General features: G+C 33.8%; 2 protein-coding genes and 1 pseudogene across 2 annotated transcripts; all 3 read left to right on the top strand.

Annotated features, from left to right (window-relative positions):
- Positions 1-9,940: 9,940 nt before the first annotated feature.
- On the top strand, positions 9,941-12,080 carry LOC105156869 (pectinesterase-like). Its single transcript, XM_011073119.3, has 3 exons — positions 9,941-10,455; positions 10,574-11,029; positions 11,201-12,080. The coding sequence occupies exons 1-3, from the start codon at positions 9,963-9,965 to the stop codon at positions 11,896-11,898; spliced, it is 1,647 nt and encodes a 548-aa protein (XP_011071421.1). The 5' UTR covers positions 9,941-9,962; the 3' UTR covers positions 11,899-12,080.
- Positions 12,081-12,793: 713 nt separating this feature from the next.
- On the top strand, positions 12,794-14,422 carry LOC105157055 (exopolygalacturonase-like; annotated as a pseudogene).
- Positions 14,423-16,166: 1,744 nt separating this feature from the next.
- On the top strand, positions 16,167-18,825 carry MORF3 (plastid developmental protein DAG). The gene is made up of 4 exons (XM_011073118.3): positions 16,167-16,578; positions 17,554-17,651; positions 18,126-18,191; positions 18,284-18,825. The coding sequence occupies exons 1-4, from the start codon at positions 16,235-16,237 to the stop codon at positions 18,550-18,552; spliced, it is 777 nt and encodes a 258-aa protein (XP_011071420.1). The 5' UTR covers positions 16,167-16,234; the 3' UTR covers positions 18,553-18,825.
- Positions 18,826-20,118: the final 1,293 nt, after the last annotated feature.

Raw genomic sequence — 20,118 nt, 5'->3', positions numbered from 1 at the left:
TTTTTGCTATTACAAAAGATTCTAAACTAGGGAAGATTGCAATTTTAGTTTTGAATGTGACTATTTTAGTTCTGTATAAATAAATTATAATATTTTATCATTTAATTTTAATAATTTCTTAACAAAAATGATCGAAAATAAATTAATTAAGTTTAATTATTACATCAATCAATGGCATAATAAATATGAATAAAGTAACCACAGTTAGTATAAATTTGATTGGGGTTCATAATTAAATGGATCCCTAACAGGAGAACAAATACAGTTGCCCTGTTTAAGGATAAAGGTACGATGATTTGGTCTTTGCTGGAGTGGATTTAACTAGGAAATGTTGTTGTCTGGATAAAAGAATCCCATCACAGATGATCCAATTATAAGGGGACAGATCAACAAACCTTTTTTCACTTTGTAATAAAGGGACATCAATGGGATAACTTCTTAGGAACAGCACAAATGATATTTACTTTTTACTTCCAACCTAAATGGCCAACATATTCAATCAGATTCTTGATTCTCCACCACCCCTCTTTTTGTTATTTTGGGGGAATTTGATTATAATATCTAAATGATATTAATTGAATGATGAAGAGATTTTCTTTCTTGTGAATATTAAGGATGTCTAAATGCTGTATAAATATCAATTACATTAAAAAGAAAGTCTTAGCATACTCAAATCACCAGAAGGTCTTAAAAATTGATAGCCGTGGATGGTTTTACTGTACACTAAAAAACGACCCGTAATATTACTCATGATACCAAATTTTTATAGAAGGTAAATGCTACTTCAATAAAAATACAGTACACGCTTCAAATATATGGATTTTATTCTTTTATTCTATTCTTTTTAAATTCCTGACAAAAATACCATTGATATCTAATCTAAAAGGAATCACGATGAGTAGGAAGCTAAAGCCTAGGATTACATTTTCTATTTATTCAAAAAACAAAAAAGAAAAAAAAAAACAGTTGGGGTTAACTTTTTGCTTAGCTTAGATAATGCTTCCAGCTTCATAATCGCTCCAACGATCGTTCGCAATGCTTTTACTTATATTGTAGGAAAAAGTTGTTGCGAAAATCGCAAGTTAAGCAGTGGTAAAAGCTGGGAAATTTTTCAAACAAAAAGTTAGTAATAAAAAATAAATAAAATGAAGTACAAGTTTTGTTTGCTCTTTTTGCGCTCCCACTTCACAAAATGAAGAGATAAAAATTTTCTCCACATTCTCGATTGACTAGGCAGTATTCTTTCAAAAAACCGTATCTCTTAGGAGACAACTCTAAATAATGAATAAACACTATCGCTACAAAGCTGATAGTCTAATGATTCCTGAGGTATCTCATTTGCACCTAATAATTTCGAAAATCTCTCATAAACTCCTCTATAAATAGAATTTTAAGGTAAATCAACAAGGTAAGTGAAACAAGAATACTCGAACCAGCTCTTCTCTTGCACTCTCCATTTAGATTTCAGCCTCTACTTTTGTATCCAAAGCATTCCACATGCCACTGCACAAATTTATTTCACCACAATCTCATGTTTATTTCAAGTTTTTCTCACTTTATTTCAAGTTTTTCTCACTTTATTTCGTTAAATGTATTATTGATTTAAGTATTAGAGTGTTAACCATTGTTTTACAGGTTAGTCCTCTGATAATCATAGAATCTTTGATCAAATCCTTCCGACTTTGTAGTCTTGCTGGACCCTGGTACGCATCAATAACGTGAATTTGAAGGGTTTTCTGTAATTTCAAATATGCTATAATCTTAACTTTGAATTTTGAGAACTTTAAGGTAGATTCACCACTTGAATTTCTTTCAAAGTTGAATTTATAACATTAACCTGAGGGCTTAAAAGATTAATCTCAAATTAAACTATCTAATATGCGTGCGATTTTGTTAAATAATTTTATCTCGGACTTGAATGCATTGAATATTTTTGAATTATGCGAACTTTCTATATAATTATTTGAGTCCTTCTTGTCTCACTTTATTTTCAATCCCTGTCATGTGTCTTAAATGAGCTCCAAAAACCCCTTTATATAGGTGTCAAAGAGTAAAGCGCTGTGATGAAATATATATTAAAATATCAAATTAAATTAACTATCTGCACTTGAAATTAATTCAATAGATTCCAATATATAAAAAGAAAATGAAGATAATTGATACGTAATGTATTATTTTACTCTTGTTTCATTCAATTGGACATGGAATTTTACTTGTCTACAACAGTATAATATAAATAGTTGATAAGTCGTCTAAAGCGTACCGGAATCTCAACATCACAATGATGGAAGAATTTTCGTAAAAAACCCGAAGATTACCTGAGGACTAACCTGCAAACAAAAATTAACACTCTGATACTTAAATCAACAACTGAATTATTGAAAAACGAAATTGAGAAAGTAGTTCAAATAGAGCAAGATAATGGTGGTATAATTAAGATGGAGTTTATGAATATGAAAATAGAAGTAAAACAAGCTTGTGGAATGCAAAAAACGAGCAGTAAATAAGTATTCTTGTTGTCATGTCGAGAATAAAAGTGTAATGAGTGTCAACAACTTAAGTTACCTCTTTTGACTGCCACATGACCCCTATTTATAAAGGAATTTAGGATGAAATTCGTGAATTAGTTATATCAAGTTGTATATCATTAGAAAGCCAGGGACCTTAGCTAACTAACAAAAGTATCAACACTCAATTTGGAGTTATTTTGAAAAGGTTATGACCGTTTGAATGGTCACTGCCCTATCAATTCGAAAATTTGAAAAGTAGTTATTACTTGCTTGATTTGGCCATTTCTGCTAACACAGGGGGAGTTAACTGGAGATCTTTTAGAGTGACGTAGCTTGTGACGGGAAGAATCTATAAGATGTGTTATTTTGTCTATTCGGCGTGTACTTTTGTTGAGTCAAACCTGTTTTTGGGCCTTACCACATCAAGTAAATTTAGAAAATATGAACTTTACTTTCAATTTAAGTCAACAGGGCTCAGCCTGTTAGAGTAACAGATGGGACCCACTATTATTTTTTTGGATTTTTTAAAAAAATAATTGAGAAATGTAACATTTTTTATTATAATTATATAAAATTCTATCGATCAGTCCGAACCACATTAAAATTACGTGTTTTCGCATTTGGTTTCCTTCTAACTTTTGCACACATTACAATTCAAATGTCCTATCAAATCATATATATTTCTAAGTTTCTCTTGGGAGAAAAAGAAGATACGACGTCGAACCGAAAGTGGAAGATTCGATTCACCAACATGAAACGAATCAGCCCTTTAGTTAATTCCGCTAGCTATAGGGTTTCTTAAATTCAAACTTGCATAGATTTTTCCATTTTTAGGACTTAAAATGTCATCTTTCAAGCAGTTTGAGAATAATTCTCAACCAAGAATTCTTCAAAAGCCAGTGTGATATTTATATATAGGTTAAATTATATTTTTAATCTTATAATTATACTCATTGATAATTTAATCCGATAATTTGTTAGAGTTATAAAACAGTTCTTCACCTTTTTTCAGTAATTTTACGATCTTAGGATAAAATTGACCATTTCAAAAATGGCTGGAATTGTGATGTCACTAAAACTGAAATTAAACCTTATATATATATATATATATATATATATTCTATGAAAAAGTATTCTGACAATTTTTTGTTGTATTTATGTCTTGAGACCATGATTCACTATGACTAAAAATCATGGTAAATGACTATTATTAACTATGATTAAATAAAACCAATGCAAAAAACTAATTTTTCCACCATGAAATAATTATTTGCCACGGCTAAGAGCCACGGACAAAATATTTTTGCCATGGCTTTTAGCCATGACAAATATTTTAGCCACCCTCGCAAGAACCACGCTAACAACCGTTGTGTGGTATTAACCATAGTGATTGACCGTAGTTAAATGTTATAATTCTTCTAGTGATTTTGGATTAAATGCATTTTAGTCCCATAATTTAAGTCATCCGGCGCTTTCGTCTTTTAATCAAAATGCTACAATAGAAAGTTAAAGGATGAAAATGTTAAATGACGGCCTAAATTATGGATCAAGAATACATTTAAGCCATGTGATTTTATTTATTTTTGAAAAGGGTAAGCCATATATATATATATATATTGAAAAAATTACATTTTACGTCCCTTAAGTTTGTTCTTTATATGTTTTGTTGGTTTCATTATTTTTGAATTCACTGTATTGCATCCCATAACTCTATAAAATTTGTAATAGTTTCAAGCCTTAATTCCATTGAATTTTCAACAAAAGCAACCATAATTCCCTCAAGATTTAACGGAGCTTGACTGTCCCAAGCACATGCAATATACTTTGTAAGAAATTTAACAGAATTAAGTTTCAGATAAAAAAAATTGCAAATTGTTCAGAGTTATTAAATATAATGTGATGAGTTTGAAAATAATGATATTAAAATTACAAAAAAATCTAACTTGTAGGACGTGAAATGCAATTTTCTTTATATATATTAATTCATCCTTCAATTTTTGTAGAAGTGATTCTAATTTGGAATTTTGAACAATTGCTTTTTTATAGTAAAGTATTAATTTGAATAATTAGTATTAAATAAGACAACGTTTCACAACAGATATCTTCATCCCATATTCGAACCATTCTCTATATTCGCATTGTCTCTCTTACTTCTTTTCACATGTGACTCAAAACATTTGTTTACATGTCTATTTTATTACATCAAAGAATGACTACTTTGGGTACTTATCTAAATAGAATCCTCAAAATTGGGAAACAAAAAATATCTCCTAAACCCTCTCCTCTATATAAAGCAATTTAGCCCCATAAATCATCACCAACAAGCACAAACACTTGAACATTTCTCCATCTCATTTGCTACCAACAAAAACGATACATGGGAATCCGACAGAAAACATCGACGGGTAGCGGGAACGGCTCCGCCCTATTTCATCAACATTCTGGGCGGAAACGAAGAGGTTATGATGCCAAACAAACTACACCTTCTACCGAAGAGGAGGCTGTTGCTAAACAAGAATTAGCTGATGTAATCTGTCGATACCATTATATGCCACAGGAGTCTCTTACTTGTTTTGTTGCCCCAGTCACTATCACGAGTTTCGTCCGTACTTATCATGTTACCAAGCACAAAGAAGTAGAGTCTTGGGACATGATAGTTAACAGATTTAAGTAGTCATGAGCTGGAGTATGGCATGCATTCTGGCTATGACGACTAAATAACAAGTGTTTTTCATGGTCTTATGAATAATCTATGTTCTATCTACCTAAAATTGTATCTTTCGATACTATTGTACAAGTATGAGAAAAATTTTATTTTTGATCCCATAACTTAGAGGGTAAATGAGCAAATTACTCCCTTATGAAAAAATATAGCAAATTACCCCCCTATGGGAAGAAAAAAAGAGCAATTACACCCCTCATGTGAGTTCGTATAATTCGCGCTTTTTTTTTTTATTTTTCTATTTTTTTAATTTTTAATTATAAAATTACATTTATACCTTTATTTAATTACCGTTAGATCTAATTTGAATATAAAGTCCAAATTGAACTATTAAATCCAGATTTTGATTTATTTCAATCCACGGTTAATATTTAAACAAATATATAAATTTAAATAATATAAATGAATATATATAAAAATATATATTATATATAATTAATAATTATATATATTAGTATATATATAGAGAGAGAGGAGGTGACGCCCGAGTTAATTAATTTTTTATTAATAAAAAATAAATAAATTATATTAATATAATATATTTTAATATATTAATATTAATATTACGAGTTGAGATTTCGAATAAAAAATTTTTTTTTTTTTTTAAGTTTAACCAAGTCGCGGTTTAAAACGCGACTTGGTTGAAATTGCAATTCAACATTTGTGAATTGGGCCAATTGGCCCAATTCACAAATTCTATTATTTTTTTAATAATTTAATTATATTTAATTAATTTTTAAAATTATATTAATTTTAAAAATACAATAAAGCATATAAATGTAATAGTGTATATTTTTCTACACAAATTTTAAAAAAATATAATGAACTATACTGATAAGTTTGTGACAGTGTTGGAACCATTTGATTGAAATTCGAGGCCAAATTCAAAATTTAGAAAAAAATGTAAGTAATTCTTGTGATACTATAAATGTATAAATTATTATTTTATATAAAAAATTAACAATTTACTTTCATTTATTTTTTAAAATACAATAATTCATGAAATAATTTAATTTATATTTAAATATTCTACTTTAGATGTTGATTTTGAACTTAAATCCGGCCTCATTCACTTACTCTCTACTTTTCGTGGCCTTGCAGGTGAAGATTCACACAAATATCTCAAAGAATTTATGTTTACATATTTACCTCTTTGTATCTATTATAAACTAACTTTTATATATTATAGTTTTATCCATTAATTTTTTTTTCTTTTATTGTTTATCTTTTTGTTCTTTTCCAAATTGTTATCTGTTTTGTTTTTGTTTTGCAATAGAAAGGAATAGATTCATTTGGTGCTAATAGGTACATATTTCATTTAATATTAATTTGTATAGCTCTACTCAAATTACCAATTAGTTTTTTTTTTCTATTTAAATGTTTATCCCTTTGTATTTTTTATACACTATTTTCTTATGTAATAGTTTAATTTTTTTGTTCTTTTACATATCTATTTTCGGTTTTATTTTTATTTTTCAACAAAACGGAACAAATTAATTTAGTGTTAACAGGTACATACTTTATTTATTATTTATTTGTATGATTCTACTTAAAATTGGATACCATAAGATTGGATATGGGGAAACAGGTTCTCGACTTCTCCATTGAGGGATCCAAAATTAAGGTTCGAGTTATTGTGGAGGCTTCGCCTGGATTATGCGGTTTTAGTTGGAAAACCGCCCTCATTAGAAAGACATTTACTCTCGAGTTCTTATCGAATGATTGTCTTCGTATTTGGACTCAAAAACTTCAAAAATACCTAGATTCTCGGTAAAAATTTGATTATTCAATATAGATCAGACTTTTTTTTTTATGTTTCTCGTATTTTGATAATTGTTATTGATATCTCATGCACTCTGAACGGTTGCAACACTAATTGCACCGTCCTTCAACAAAATTGTTTATTATTTATATTTCAGTCCTGTGTTTGGGGTTTATGTAGGACAAAGAGGCTATTCATTTTTATGAATCCAATATGGGGGAAAAAAATCCGTATCAAAGATTTTTGTGGATCATGATAAGCCTAAACCGTTGTTAAGCCAGTGTTTGGGGTTTAGGTTGGCGCTGGACAGTGAACCTCCTTGCTTATGATTTTTATGCTATTTTGGCCATTTATTTCACCTCAACACTGTCATGTCTTACTATTCTATTTCTTGGATGACTCTTCACTTTCTAATCTCACTATCAGAATCATCATTAGTATCTACATGTTTAACATCTCTCTCTGTCTTGGTTACAAATGAGACACTAACTCCTGTTTTATATTAGTCATCGCTTCAGATAGACAATGATGATCAAAAACATCTATGCAGATGAGAGAAGTTCTAAAATTATCTAGGAATATTTAGAATATTCTATAAGATATTTACATGCAATGCCAAAAACAAATGAACTTCCACGCTTTTCTATAGTTCTTGATATTCTATTCATGCACTGGCGTGTAAGTAATTGATTTGAGAAAGATGTCTTTAGATCGATTCAGTGGCGAAATCATAAATTTGATTTAGCCTTGTTAAAATCTTATAGTTATTAAAAAATCATCTAAAAAATTAAATTATTATAATTTATTATTGCCAGTTACATACGTATTATCATATAAACACAACTAATTCCTATCACTATCACTATCACTATCACTATTTCTCGAAACACGAGTTTATAAGTGAAGAAGCAACTACAATCTTCTTTATCAGAAATGAACATGAACTGAACAGAGTTCTTCTTCCACGAGCACTTGCAAGCTTTAGCTTCTACGGCTGCCGCATTCCATTAAATTCACCTGCTGCTTCTCATCACCCCCCTCCAAGTTGGGCTTGGAGTTAGTGTAACCTAGGGGTGGCAACGAGTCAAATTGTCGAGCTTGGACTCGTCTACCCGAGTTGGGAAAAGGATTCTGCCAATTCTTGTAGATCGGATAAATCTGCTCTTGTTACCTCCATTACTTTACAGATCTGATAGATGCGATAATCAGATCTTCTCTGGACTTCGGCTTTGGAATCTCCATGGCCTTCCCCTTCTAGTGTAGAAGAGGTACTGTCCCAAGGGCGTCCCTGATTTGCTCCTATCTGGATCTTGATGTCTCAGAGTTCTCCCTTTGGTTTCTTTTCAGATCTGTAATTTCTGCCCTCAGATCTATAAGGCCCTTGTGTAGATCGGGAAGGATATTAAGGACCTCGTCCATCTTTTGGCTCAAAGAGTCTATTTTCATAGGTATATGGATTAACCTATGTCCATAGTCTTGAACTGTCTTTTGAATCTCCCTTAGGTCTCGGGAGATATTCGATGTATCCGGCTCGAGTTCTTTCCAATCAATCATAATTTTTAAAATTGAAATTATGTAGGAATTTACCCGTTCCGCTTCTCCTGGCTGGGATTCTATCATGGACTTCAGTGGAGTATAGACGCCTCACTGCATTTCCTGTTAGTACTTTCGAACCTCAAAATTTCTCAGTCACTCTTGTTCTTCTTCTGGCGTGAGAAGTTTTGGATCAATCATTTTGGACCGTTGTAACACTTGTCAAGAATTTACATGAGAACTTATTTTCTTTGTATTTCCAAAATTTGGAAATATTCCCTGTTTTTAGAGTAACTTTAACTTTTGTTCGGTTTCATTTTTTCTCGAAGAGTCTCCTCCATTAGTGGATAAATCAAAATGTAATCATATATTTTTTCAATAAACCTAGACTCTGATACTATTTTGACGAGCATGAATGAAAAAATAGAATTTTAGTATAAATGGACTAAAACAGCTCTTTTAAAATCTGCACAGGAGTCAAAGTATCCAAAATTCCGTCTGTGGTCCTAATTTAAGCAATTTTGCAAGTTACTGTACTTAATTAGGAAATGCGTGGATAAAATTGAACGCAGGATAACTTATTTGACCAAATTAATCTTTTTCCCTTAGTTAGTTGATAGAGTTAGTTTTATTTCCCCTTGGGTATTTGAACTAAGCCAACCTCTGTTCTTGAATATACAGAAAAACTGCAAGTTTGTTCCATTTTTCTTTCTAGCTTCTTTAATGAAATTTGCTTTCTTGATACCTGGTTCAACAATTACTGTATTTACAAATTTTTAAAAATGATAAAGATCATTAATTATATTTGCACATTCAAATATTATGACTCAATTTGCAATATCGATGTTGGATTCACTCAAATTAATAATTTTCTTGAGGAAGTGATGATCATGTAAATATAATTTAGTATTCATAATATAATTCACAATTATTTTGACCCTTCTTCTAATATTAATTATTTAGCTTATTCAATTATTAGGTGAATCGTATTGTAAATTACAGATTCAAAATTATTGTATCTCAAACTATTTTGACCAATCAATTCTTCGGTGAATAAGTTTAAAGTTTTAGAAGAAGAGAAATTTGTATCTCATTTCAAATTCCTTCTTAATTGAATCCATTCATTCCACTCTGAAAAGATCAAACTACATTACCTCCATTCACGGGCGCCCCTGATTTGCATGCATGGCCAGTGGCCACCTTTCTTCCCGGCCCCAAAAACGTCGAACAGTCTCTAATTCTGTAGTAGAATTAACAACCTCCACCTGCTTTCATGGCTCCAACGTTGTTTCTCAAGCTATAAGTACCCTGTCTTACTCCCACATCTTCCATCACTCTGAGTTTGAGCTTTATTTAATAAAAATCCAGAAATTCCTCTCCACTCTGGGAACCTCGAATAAATTCCAGGGTAGAGAATTAAAAAAAAAAAAAAGAAATGGCTGCAAAAGCAGCAGTTGCCGGGCTAGCTGCCATCCTCGTGGTGGCGATGGTTGTTGCTGTGGCAGTTGGTGTTACAAAGAGAAGTGAATCAGGCTCCGTCAGTGCCGGCTCTACCAAGGCCGTGCAGTCCATTTGCGCCCCTACTGACTATAAAGAAACTTGTGAAAGCAGCCTTTCCGATGCCAACACCACCGACCCCAAGGAGCTGGTCAAGGCCGCATTCGAATTTACAGAGAAAAATATAGGCGAAGTCATCAAGAACTCGTCTTTGTTCCAAGAAGCAGCCAAGGATAATGGCACCAAGCAGGCGTTGGAGATCTGCCAAGAAGTGCTTGACACTGCCATCGATGATCTCAAGAGGTCGTTCGACACGTTTGGGGAATTCGACGCTACCAAGGCCAACGAGTACGTCGAGGACCTCAAAACGTGGCTTAGTGCTGTAATCACCAACCATGAAACCTGCATTGATGCCTTTGAGAACACCACAGGTATGTACATACATATATCATAAAAGCTTTAGCAATCTGTCTGCTGGACTAGTCCTGTTTCAAGATTTTTATATATAAGTGTTATGTGTATAAAGATATATTTTTTTTAAATATGCAGGCGATACTGGGGAGAAGATGAAGCATTTGATGAAAACTACTAGGGAGATGTCAAGCAACGGCCTCGCCATGGTGACCAATATGTCATCGATCCTTGCATCGTTGCAGATTGGGGGGCTTTCCAGCCGAAAGCTTCTCTCTGAGGAAGAAGGCGCTCTATTCTTATCCAACAATCAAAGGCGTCTCCTTGCCGCATCATCATTGAAGCCGAATGCCGTGGTGGCCCTAGATGGAAGCGGGCAGTTCAACACGATTAGCGCAGCCATTGCATCTGTCCCTCCGAAGAATAACCAAACATTTGTGATTTATGTTAAGGCCGGTCTGTACAAGGAGTATGTCCAAATTCCCAAGAAGATGAACAAAATTGTATTGATCGGAGATGGTCCTTTGAAGACAAGAATCAGTGGCAGAAAGAACTACGCTGAAGGTGTTAAGACCTTCCACACGGCCACCGTCGGTGAGTTTCTTAATTCAACCTTCATCTCTTTATGCATAATCAGTATAGCTTTTCTTATATACATCAGTATGATAATATTAAAGATTGAAAATTATATACAATCACGTAAGTAGAAATTTAGTTGATGTTCTAAATGTAGAAATAAAATTGAAAGTTAACTGTCTTTTGTAGCTGTAAGCGCTGATGAGTTCATGGCAAAGGACATCGGATTTGAGAACACAGCTGGTCCTCAGGGGCACCAAGCCGTGGCCCTGCGCGTCTCTGGTGACCGTGCCGTCTTTTTCAATGTTCACATCGATGGTTACCAGGACACTCTCTACGCCCACACCTATCGCCAGTACTATCGCGACTGCTCCATCTCCGGCACCATCGACTTCATCTTCGGCGACGCCCTAGCCCTTTTCCAGAACTGCAAATTCGTCGTCCGGAAGCCAGGGCCCAACCAGGCCTGCATGGTTACCGCCCAAGGCCGTGTCGAGCCCCGCAGCCTGGGCGCCACAGTCATCCAGAACGGCGACATTGTGGCTGAGCCAGCATTGCTCCAGGCTACACCACCCGTTAAGGTTTACCTTGGCCGCCCATGGAAGTTGCTCTCAAGGACCATTATCATGCAATCCAACATCGGCGGGTTCGTTGCACCAGAAGGCTGGGCGGAATGGTCGGGAAATTTTGCTCTAGACACACTGTACTACGCAGAGTACCAGAATCGCGGCCCCGGATCGGATATGAAGAACCGAGTCAAATGGCCGGGGATCCAGCACTTCACTCAACAAATGGCTGAGAGCTGGACGGGAGGGAGAATCTATGGAGGGGATGAATGGATCAGGATCACTGGGACTCCATACGTACCTACCATGATGAATGTCTAATAAGTTGAGTCAACTGATTTCCTAACAATTTTTGCAGGTTTGGGTGGTGTAGTTAACTGGAGCTTAATTTTGCTCATGTTGTCTAGTAATAAGTTTTATGATTTTATGCTTGTGATGGAGATTAGTTGACAGAACACTCTCTATTGTAGTTGTAAGAAAAAGATTTGTATGAATTATAATATTAAACGAATTTCATTTCTAGTTGATTAATGAAATGTATTTGGTCAAGTACCATAGACACCAAAACATATACATATATATACATGTCGTGTGCTTAATACCATAATACAAGGTAATTAATGAAATGTTCATGCTGGAAATATGAATTTTGGAGAAAAATGAGTTTAAAGGCCCCTTCTTATAAATGTGATTTGAAGAGGAAGAGTAATTTGGACATTTTGATGTAATTTCTTTGTGTTTGGTTTAAAAAACATAAATACATTAAATGCTTTCCATAATATAACGTTTATTCGATATTTTTTGTATACTTTTTTAACGGAATAAATACCACTCACGATTAAAACTTGGAATTTGTTTTGACAATCTTGTCAAGTTTTGAGGTGTTGCAATGAATGTTCAAATTTGCATGTCCCTATGTATCTGTTATAACTGAAAAAACTTCATACTGACTAAATTTTTGTGAGATGGAGAAAAATCAGACAGCCTTAAATTAAGGATTCATCACTGCCCTCTGAGTTTTCCAGCAACCACGTATATATAAATATAGCTTTCCTAGTTCACAACAAGGGAAAAGAATTACCAACATCCAAAGAGAGCTCTTACCCTTTACTAACAAACAAGAAACAGGGTAGGAGCACAAAATCAAATACAAAAATAAACCCAAAAAAAAAAAAAAGAAAAGAAAGAATTGTCTTAGGCCAGCCGGTTTCTAAGGATGGTGAGACGGGCAAGCGCATTTGCGATCCTCGTCTTATGTTCGTCTCTGCTGTCTACAGATGCAGCCGGTGGCGGAAGTGGTGGTGGAAATGATGGCAGTGGTGGGAACGGTGGTGGAACGACGTTCAATGTTATGAGCTACGGTGCAAAGCCTGGAACGAAACAAGAGAGCACGCAGGCGTTCATGAAAGCATGGAATGCAGCCTGTAATACAAATGGGAAAGCCACGGTCTTAGTTCCAGCTGATGTCTACATACTAGGGGAAACAATATTTCAAGGGCCATGCAAGAGCCAAATTCCCATCACTGTTCAAGTTGAAGGAACTCTACAAGCAGTTTCCGATGCTTCGGTTTACAGCGGAGCTGGCTGGATCTCGTTCAGTCACATTGACGGCCTAGTCCTGACCGGTGGAGGCACGATAGACGGACAAGGAAACAGCCTCTGGAAGTACAACGACTGCAACGAATCCAGATTGCGTTCATCTAGCGGCCGTAAGCTCCCAATACATTGTCATTACGGCTTGAATTTTGACCTGACAAATGAATGAAATCGTGACTCCTGTGTTTGTTGCAGAGTATATACATCAACAAAGTGAGTAACGGGATGGTGAGGTCGATGAATCTGATAAACAGCATGGGATTCCACATGCACGTTACTAACTGCCATATGATAAAGCTGCAAGGCCTCACCATCACTGCCCCTGGAGATAGCCCAAACACCGATGGCCTGCATATCAGCAAATCCAACATGGTGAAAGTGTCGGAGAGCATCATTAAGACGGGCGATGATTGTATCTCGATTGGCCAAGGAGCGAATAACATGACGGTCAACAAGATAACTTGTGGGCCTGGGCACGGCATTAGGTAAGTTCTTGATTCAAGAACCGTTGAAAAATAATCATGAACCATCACTATGTTTTTCAGCATTCGCTCGATTTTCAGGAGTAAATTAATCATTTGACAACATTTTATAAGTTGTCAGATATAAATAGTTGATGGATGTCTGTTTTACTTTTCTTTTAATTTCTGCACACGTTTTACAATCCGTCTAATTTTATGACACTTTGACGGTGGGATCAGTGTCGGAAGTCTAGGCAAGGAACCAAAGGAACTAGATGTAACAGGGCTTATAGTGCAGAACTGCACCTTGCGCGGAACAACAAATGGGATCAGAATCAAAACATATGCAGCATCAGATCCAAGCCGGGCTTCAGGATTCCTATTCCAAGACATCATCGTTGATAGCGTGCAGAACCCTATAATCATTGACCAAAACTACGGCAGCAAATCAGCCAAGGTAACAAAAAGATTACTACGACTTCAGCCAAAACATACACTAAACTTCCCATTTTCTTGAATTCAATTTTTTTCTTGTAAATACTTTATTGCAGCCATCCCTCGTGAAAATCAGCAACGTCGTTTACCAAAACATCAGAGGAACGACAGCACCACTGGTTGCTGTCAATCTTAAATGCAGCTCAGGAGCTCCATGTCAGAACGTGCACCTGCATAACATCGATCTGCAGGCAACAGGGAACATAAGACCTACATCGATATGTTCCAGTGCTAACGTGGGATACAGCGGTGTACAAAATCCACCAGCTTGTAAGCCAGGAGCATCACGGTGATGTTTTAGAGCATGTAACATCAGGGGCACTGTGTCTGCATCCCCGGTAGAGACGGAAGCCAGAGGAGAAAGAGGCTAAGAAGCCGACACAAAGAGGATGGCTGTGATACGGAAATGAGAATGAAAGGTTTAGGTTAGGATTGTGATTTTGCTCTACCATTGCTGGAGTGAAGCTAGAGTAGATAGTAATAGTCATTAGGCTATGTGATAGTTTTGTACATAGTTTGTAGTATAATTTTCTTCTTGAAATTTATCTGTAAAGTAGTTTGAGAACTAAGGTGTAAAGACTTATGTTGTACATTGTACCGAGATTGTTTAGTTGAACTTATTTAAAATATTTTACAAGCTCGTGCATATGATAATATGTTTTTTTGGGTGAATAGCAATTTATCCCCCTGTGATATTAAAAATGAGTGCATTACCCCCTATGGAAAAAATATAGCAATTTACCTCCCTATACTTTTTAAAATGAAGCAATTTACCTCCTTATATAGGGAGGTAGATTGCTTCATTTTAAAAATCATAGAGGGGTAAATTGTTGTATTTTAAAAAATATAAGGAGGTAAATCGATATTTATTTTTTCACAAGGGGGTAATTTCCTCATTAGCGATATCACAAGGGGATTGCTTGCATTTTTCCCTATGTTTTTTTAGAACTTATAAGATGTTAAATTTAATTTTAAAAATAAATATTTAAAGTGTTCGAATGAAATTAAATGATAGAGCATATAAGATATTAGTAAAAACAATTTGTAATTAATTTTGGAAGAGTTTGTAACGATTTAAAAAATATAAATTAGAAACTTCTTATTTTTTGAGAAAAATAGTTATAGGACTAAGCCCTAACATCTTTTTTTTTTTGGAAATTATAACCTATTTTTCATAAAAAAAAATTATCAAACATATTATAACATCTAATAAGTGCTCAAATATCTTATATCGTGTTTTCAATAATTTACAACTTACCTTCTTAATGGCATAGATCACCTTGAATGTATCTGATTGAATCAAATCGAAAATTTAAAAAATGCATATATAAATGATGTTAATTTATTAATTATAAATTATTTATTATTTTCTTCTTATAAATACAGATATTAAGATATTTAATATTTATATATTATTTTTTATTATACTTATATATATATTTGTAATATAATATATATATTTTAAAATTTAATGTTCAGTTTGGTTCGATTAATCGGTACAAAAATTATAATCAAAATTAGAAAAAACGAAATCAAACTGAAATTTTTATTGATATGCGATAAAAATCGAATTTTCAATTCAATTGATTTTTTGATTGATTAACAAAAAATTACACACCTCTATTTTCTGGGAAAACTCTAACTCAAAGCTTTTGATAATTTGATCGGGATAGTGAGAGCGAAGAGTTGGATATTAAATTAATTAATTTGTGCCCCTTATTTGAAGGGTTTTGGGGTTATTTTTCTCAGAGACTTTTAATTATATAAAATTAATTTGAATACGCAAGAGGAAAAGACTGACATTTCAATAAATTTTGAAAGTAAAAAATTAAAAATCAATTACTTAAATAATTTTGTACTTATATTTAGAATTTATTTTTCATATTGATTATAAAATATTAGTCTAAAAATTATTATAATAATTTATTATTCAAACTTTTAAAAAAATAAAAATAAAACTAGAGCCAAATAAAGGACCCAAATGTAAACTTGGAGAAGTTTTCAGGGATAAAATGGTAATTTGAATTTGTCACAAAAATAAGCTAGCCGTTCCACACCCCTCTACGTTCAGCTCAGCTCGAACTGCTGCTTTTCACTGATCTGCTATGGCGGCTTCGCTTTTCGCCACCCGGCGCATGTTAGCTTCTGTCCTCTCTCGTCGCTCCCGCGTCGCGGTCCCTCTCCTCCTCCACCACAACCACGAGCACCAACAACCTGGACTGGACCGGTTCACAGTGCAAACCCGGCTCAGGACATCGGGTTCGGGTTATTCCCCCTTGAACGACCCGTCTCCGAACTGGAGCAACCGCCCACCCAAGGAGACGATTCTCCTAGATGGATGCGACTATGAGCACTGGCTTATAGTGATGGAGTTTAATTCGGACCCTAAGCCCACGGAAGAAGAGATGATTGATGCTTATGTTAAAACCCTAGCTTCTGTTGTTGGAAGGTAAAAGATACAAAATTCTCTCTATTTTTGCGAAAAGAATTTATCTTTTGTCTTTTACGATATGTGTTTTTAAATTTTAAGCTAGAATCCCGTAATGATTACACTCTTTATTGTTATTGAAAAATCAATTGCCGTCTTCCATGTGTTTGTGATTATTAAAGAATTATGGCTGTGGACTGTGAAATAAATATGCTTAATTTAATTATCAAGGATAAAAGAATATGAACTTGAACCTATTAAGGAAATGACTGTTCAATGTACTTATCATACTAAAGAGAATTTATGATGATCAAGTTGAATTATTCTACTTAATAGTATGCTTTTCTCTGCTTCTCTTTCAAACCAGTTAGTGTTTTAACCATTGCTACTTGTTTAGTGGACAATATTGGAATGTGTGTCTAACATTGTTATAGATTGTCATGGAGGTTGTTCTTTTTTAATTTTGGAAGGGATTGGGGGTGGCGGGTATGATTTTTGAGGAGGATGTAAGTAGGGAATAAAGATTGTAACATCAATGAATTGCATTGAAACGAACCTCAAGATATTATTAAATTTATATAGGTAGAAGAACATTTCTTGGAAGCTGGGGGGTTTTACCTTGTCCCATCCTCATTTATGGTTTTAAGCATGTAGGATCCACCGTTTTCATACTGGTTGCTCCGTTACTCTGGTTGCAATTTTGTGTTTAAAACTACACCTACAAATTGGAAGCATGATTATCACAAATTCCAATACCATAGAAGACTAGGAGAAGTGCAATGGCTGGTGTTGGGTACTAGAGAAAAGAAGTATGTAAATTTGAAGCAGAGACTTCTGTGTTGTTTGTTCTTTGAGAGTGAAAAGAAACTGGTTTACATAGGATTTGAGCCTTTATTTAGACTTCTTAGTCCAAACTTTCCTTTTTATGATGTGGTGAGACAAGACAATGTTTTATCAAGTATGTTAATGGATGTTTTGTGGTTGCTGGATGTGCAGTGAAGAGGAAGCAAAGAAAAAGATATATTCTGTTTGTACAACAACATATACTGGGTTTGGTGCTTTAATCTCTGAAGAGCTATCATACAAAGTCAAAGGTATCATACATCTGGGAGCTCCAACTTTTTCATCCTTTGAAATCTCTGGCTCCTCTAATCTTACACTATCGGTTATTCATTTTGGAATTATCGTGGAAATATCTGGCTGATATAATCTTACGCTCTTCATGCCATGTTAATGTTTATAGCCATGACTACATGATCTTCAATCTTTTCATGTCAAACTTTCATCTTCTAACATTTGAGAAACATTTTATCTGCATGAGTTGCTCAAATTTTCTTTAGTTGTTTTGAGATGTGGCAGAGTCGGGATCTAGTTGCCACATTTATTAGCATTTCATACGGAAATGTGATCCTGTGTCTGTACGGTCAATCCATATGCCTGAATTGTGCACGCATCAACAATCAGCTTATTTCTAGGGAAGATGAATGGAGATTTGAGCATCCACCTTGTGTCCTAACTTATTTGTTTTCAGTTTACCCTGATTAATTGCCCATTGGTAATATTGATAGGCCTACCTGGCGTTCTATGGGTATTGCCTGATTCGTATCTTGATGTTCCAAATAAGGATTATGGAGGTCAGTGAATTTAGACGAGAGTACTCTTCAACGCATTTCTTTAACGTTTTTTGAATTTTATCTCTTCACACAACTTATGTAATGTTTCGTAGGTGATCTCTTTGTTGATGGAAAAGTCATTCATAGGCCACAATATAGGTTCACTGAAAGACAAAATACGAGGACTAGGCCTCGTCCACGGTACGATCGACGTCGTGAAACAATGCCGGTACAAAGGAGAGAGGCGATACAAAGAGAGACATGGGCTTCAAACCAGCAATTGCCAGCAGAGCAACAAACAGCAAAGGCAAGCGCAAATGTAGCTCAGGGCGTTGGGGGAGGCTACCCTCCAAACGACGGATTTCAGGGAAACAATGCGTGAAGGTGCATCCTATATTACCTACAGGACTTGGAACTTGTTTCCTGTCAAGATTTGGTTGTTGCATCTTCTTGACGATCAGTGGTCACTTGTCTGTATTTGCTTTGCCAAATGGTTCTCATTTGGACAGCTGATATCTTTACGAGGTTGCAACATGCAAATATGTCTCGTTTCCCTTTATCCATGGAAAACTTTTATATGCAGAGAGAGTGAAAAATGTTAAACAATATGAACCTTGTTATATTAATAGAGTAAATAATTACGGGCTCTCCTTAAGCTTGTTTTGCTATAATTATAAATACTCTTTTTTGTTTAAAAAATTATAAATATTTATTTGGAATCAATGATCGTATAACAAATATTCCCTAAAATGAGCTGTCATAATTGGAAATTTGTTTAAATGATCATTAATTTTATGAATATTTGTAATTTTTCAAACAATAATTGGTATATACAATTATGGCAAATTTTATGTGGGGGAAGAAAATGCTCTATAGGCATGAAACATTTTTCACTTCTCAAGGATGTTACGGGTAATTCATGTGATCAAATTTCAGGTAAGGGTGGACGATTGAGTCACGTAATTCGGTTCTTAACCTGATACAATCGAGTAAGATTTTTTTTTCTTTTTAAAAAAAATAGATATCAAAATTACTCGATACTCAATTTTTAAATTTCGGGTTGGATTTCAAATAAGACTCCTACTCATGTTACATTGCATTTATTTTGTCTCAAACAGTCAACATAGAGACTCTAATTTGATCCCTAATGGAGTTTATTTTATGAGTGAAATAAAAAATTATATAGAGTTAAATTCATTTTGATCTTGTGATATGAAAAAATATTAAAAAAAATTATAAAAATTTTAATATAAAAAATTGTCCCTGTGTTATAAATAATAACTCACATGTCCCCTGGTCAACTTGAGTTTATTTTTTTAGAGACAATGACTGGATGTCGTTCCTAGTCAACCTAAGTCTATTAAAATATACTTATAATACATTTCTAATATATAAATTTAAATTTCATATAGAAAAAAATTATTTTTTTAGTTCATTAATTATATTTTGCAAATAGTATTTATATTTGCATATAAAAAAATATTTTATTATTGATAAAATATTTATAAATTATATTATATAAGCCTTAAAATGGGAGAAAGAATGGCAAAATCATAAAAAAAAATACTATTTCCAAACAAATACTTGCAGTCAATATGCATATATCACAAACTCTGACCTCCGGGGTGTTTTTTAATTCTTTTTTCATATTATAAGGGGTGCAATACTTTATTTTTTATAGGGATATTTTAACATTTTAAATAAGCGTGGATCCTTGAATTTTTCTCAAAATTATATACGTTCATATTGTTGTTCTCAAAGAACAATTATTGAGAAAATAAAGAACTGTATTATATTATTGTTCTCAAAGTATATTTTATTTTGATTAACTCATTAATGTCTATAATTTACTTAAAACTTCCAAAACTACCCTTATCAACTCTCCGAATGACAATCTATATTTGGAAACTTCTGAACCCGTCGACCGCTTTCATCAAAAAGCCCCGAC

Source organism: Sesamum indicum, linkage group LG3 (genome assembly GCF_026168435.1).
Source record: "Sesamum indicum cultivar Baizhima isolate 11 linkage group LG3, ASM2616843v1, whole genome shotgun sequence".
NCBI classification, from domain to species: Eukaryota; Viridiplantae; Streptophyta; class Magnoliopsida; order Lamiales; family Pedaliaceae; genus Sesamum; species Sesamum indicum.
This window is presented reverse-complemented; position numbering and strand designations above follow the sequence as displayed.

Bases quoted from the DNA above. Each gene is read 5' to 3' on its own strand.
- LOC105156869 (XM_011073119.3), top strand. From the start codon at position 9,963: ATGGCTGCAAAAGCAGCAGTTGCCGGGCTAGCTGCCATCCTCGTGGTG. The intron at 10,456-10,573 runs GTATGTACATAC...TTAAATATGCAG, and splicing joins TGCCTTTGAGAACACCACAG to GCGATACTGGGGAGAAGATG. The intron at 11,030-11,200 runs GTGAGTTTCTTA...TGTCTTTTGTAG, and splicing joins CTTCCACACGGCCACCGTCG to CTGTAAGCGCTGATGAGTTC.
- MORF3 (XM_011073118.3), top strand. From the start codon at position 16,235: ATGGCGGCTTCGCTTTTCGCCACCCGGCGCATGTTAGCTTCTGTCCTC. The intron at 16,579-17,553 runs GTAAAAGATACA...CTGGATGTGCAG, and splicing joins CTAGCTTCTGTTGTTGGAAG to TGAAGAGGAAGCAAAGAAAA. The intron at 18,192-18,283 runs GTCAGTGAATTT...AATGTTTCGTAG, and splicing joins TCCAAATAAGGATTATGGAG to GTGATCTCTTTGTTGATGGA.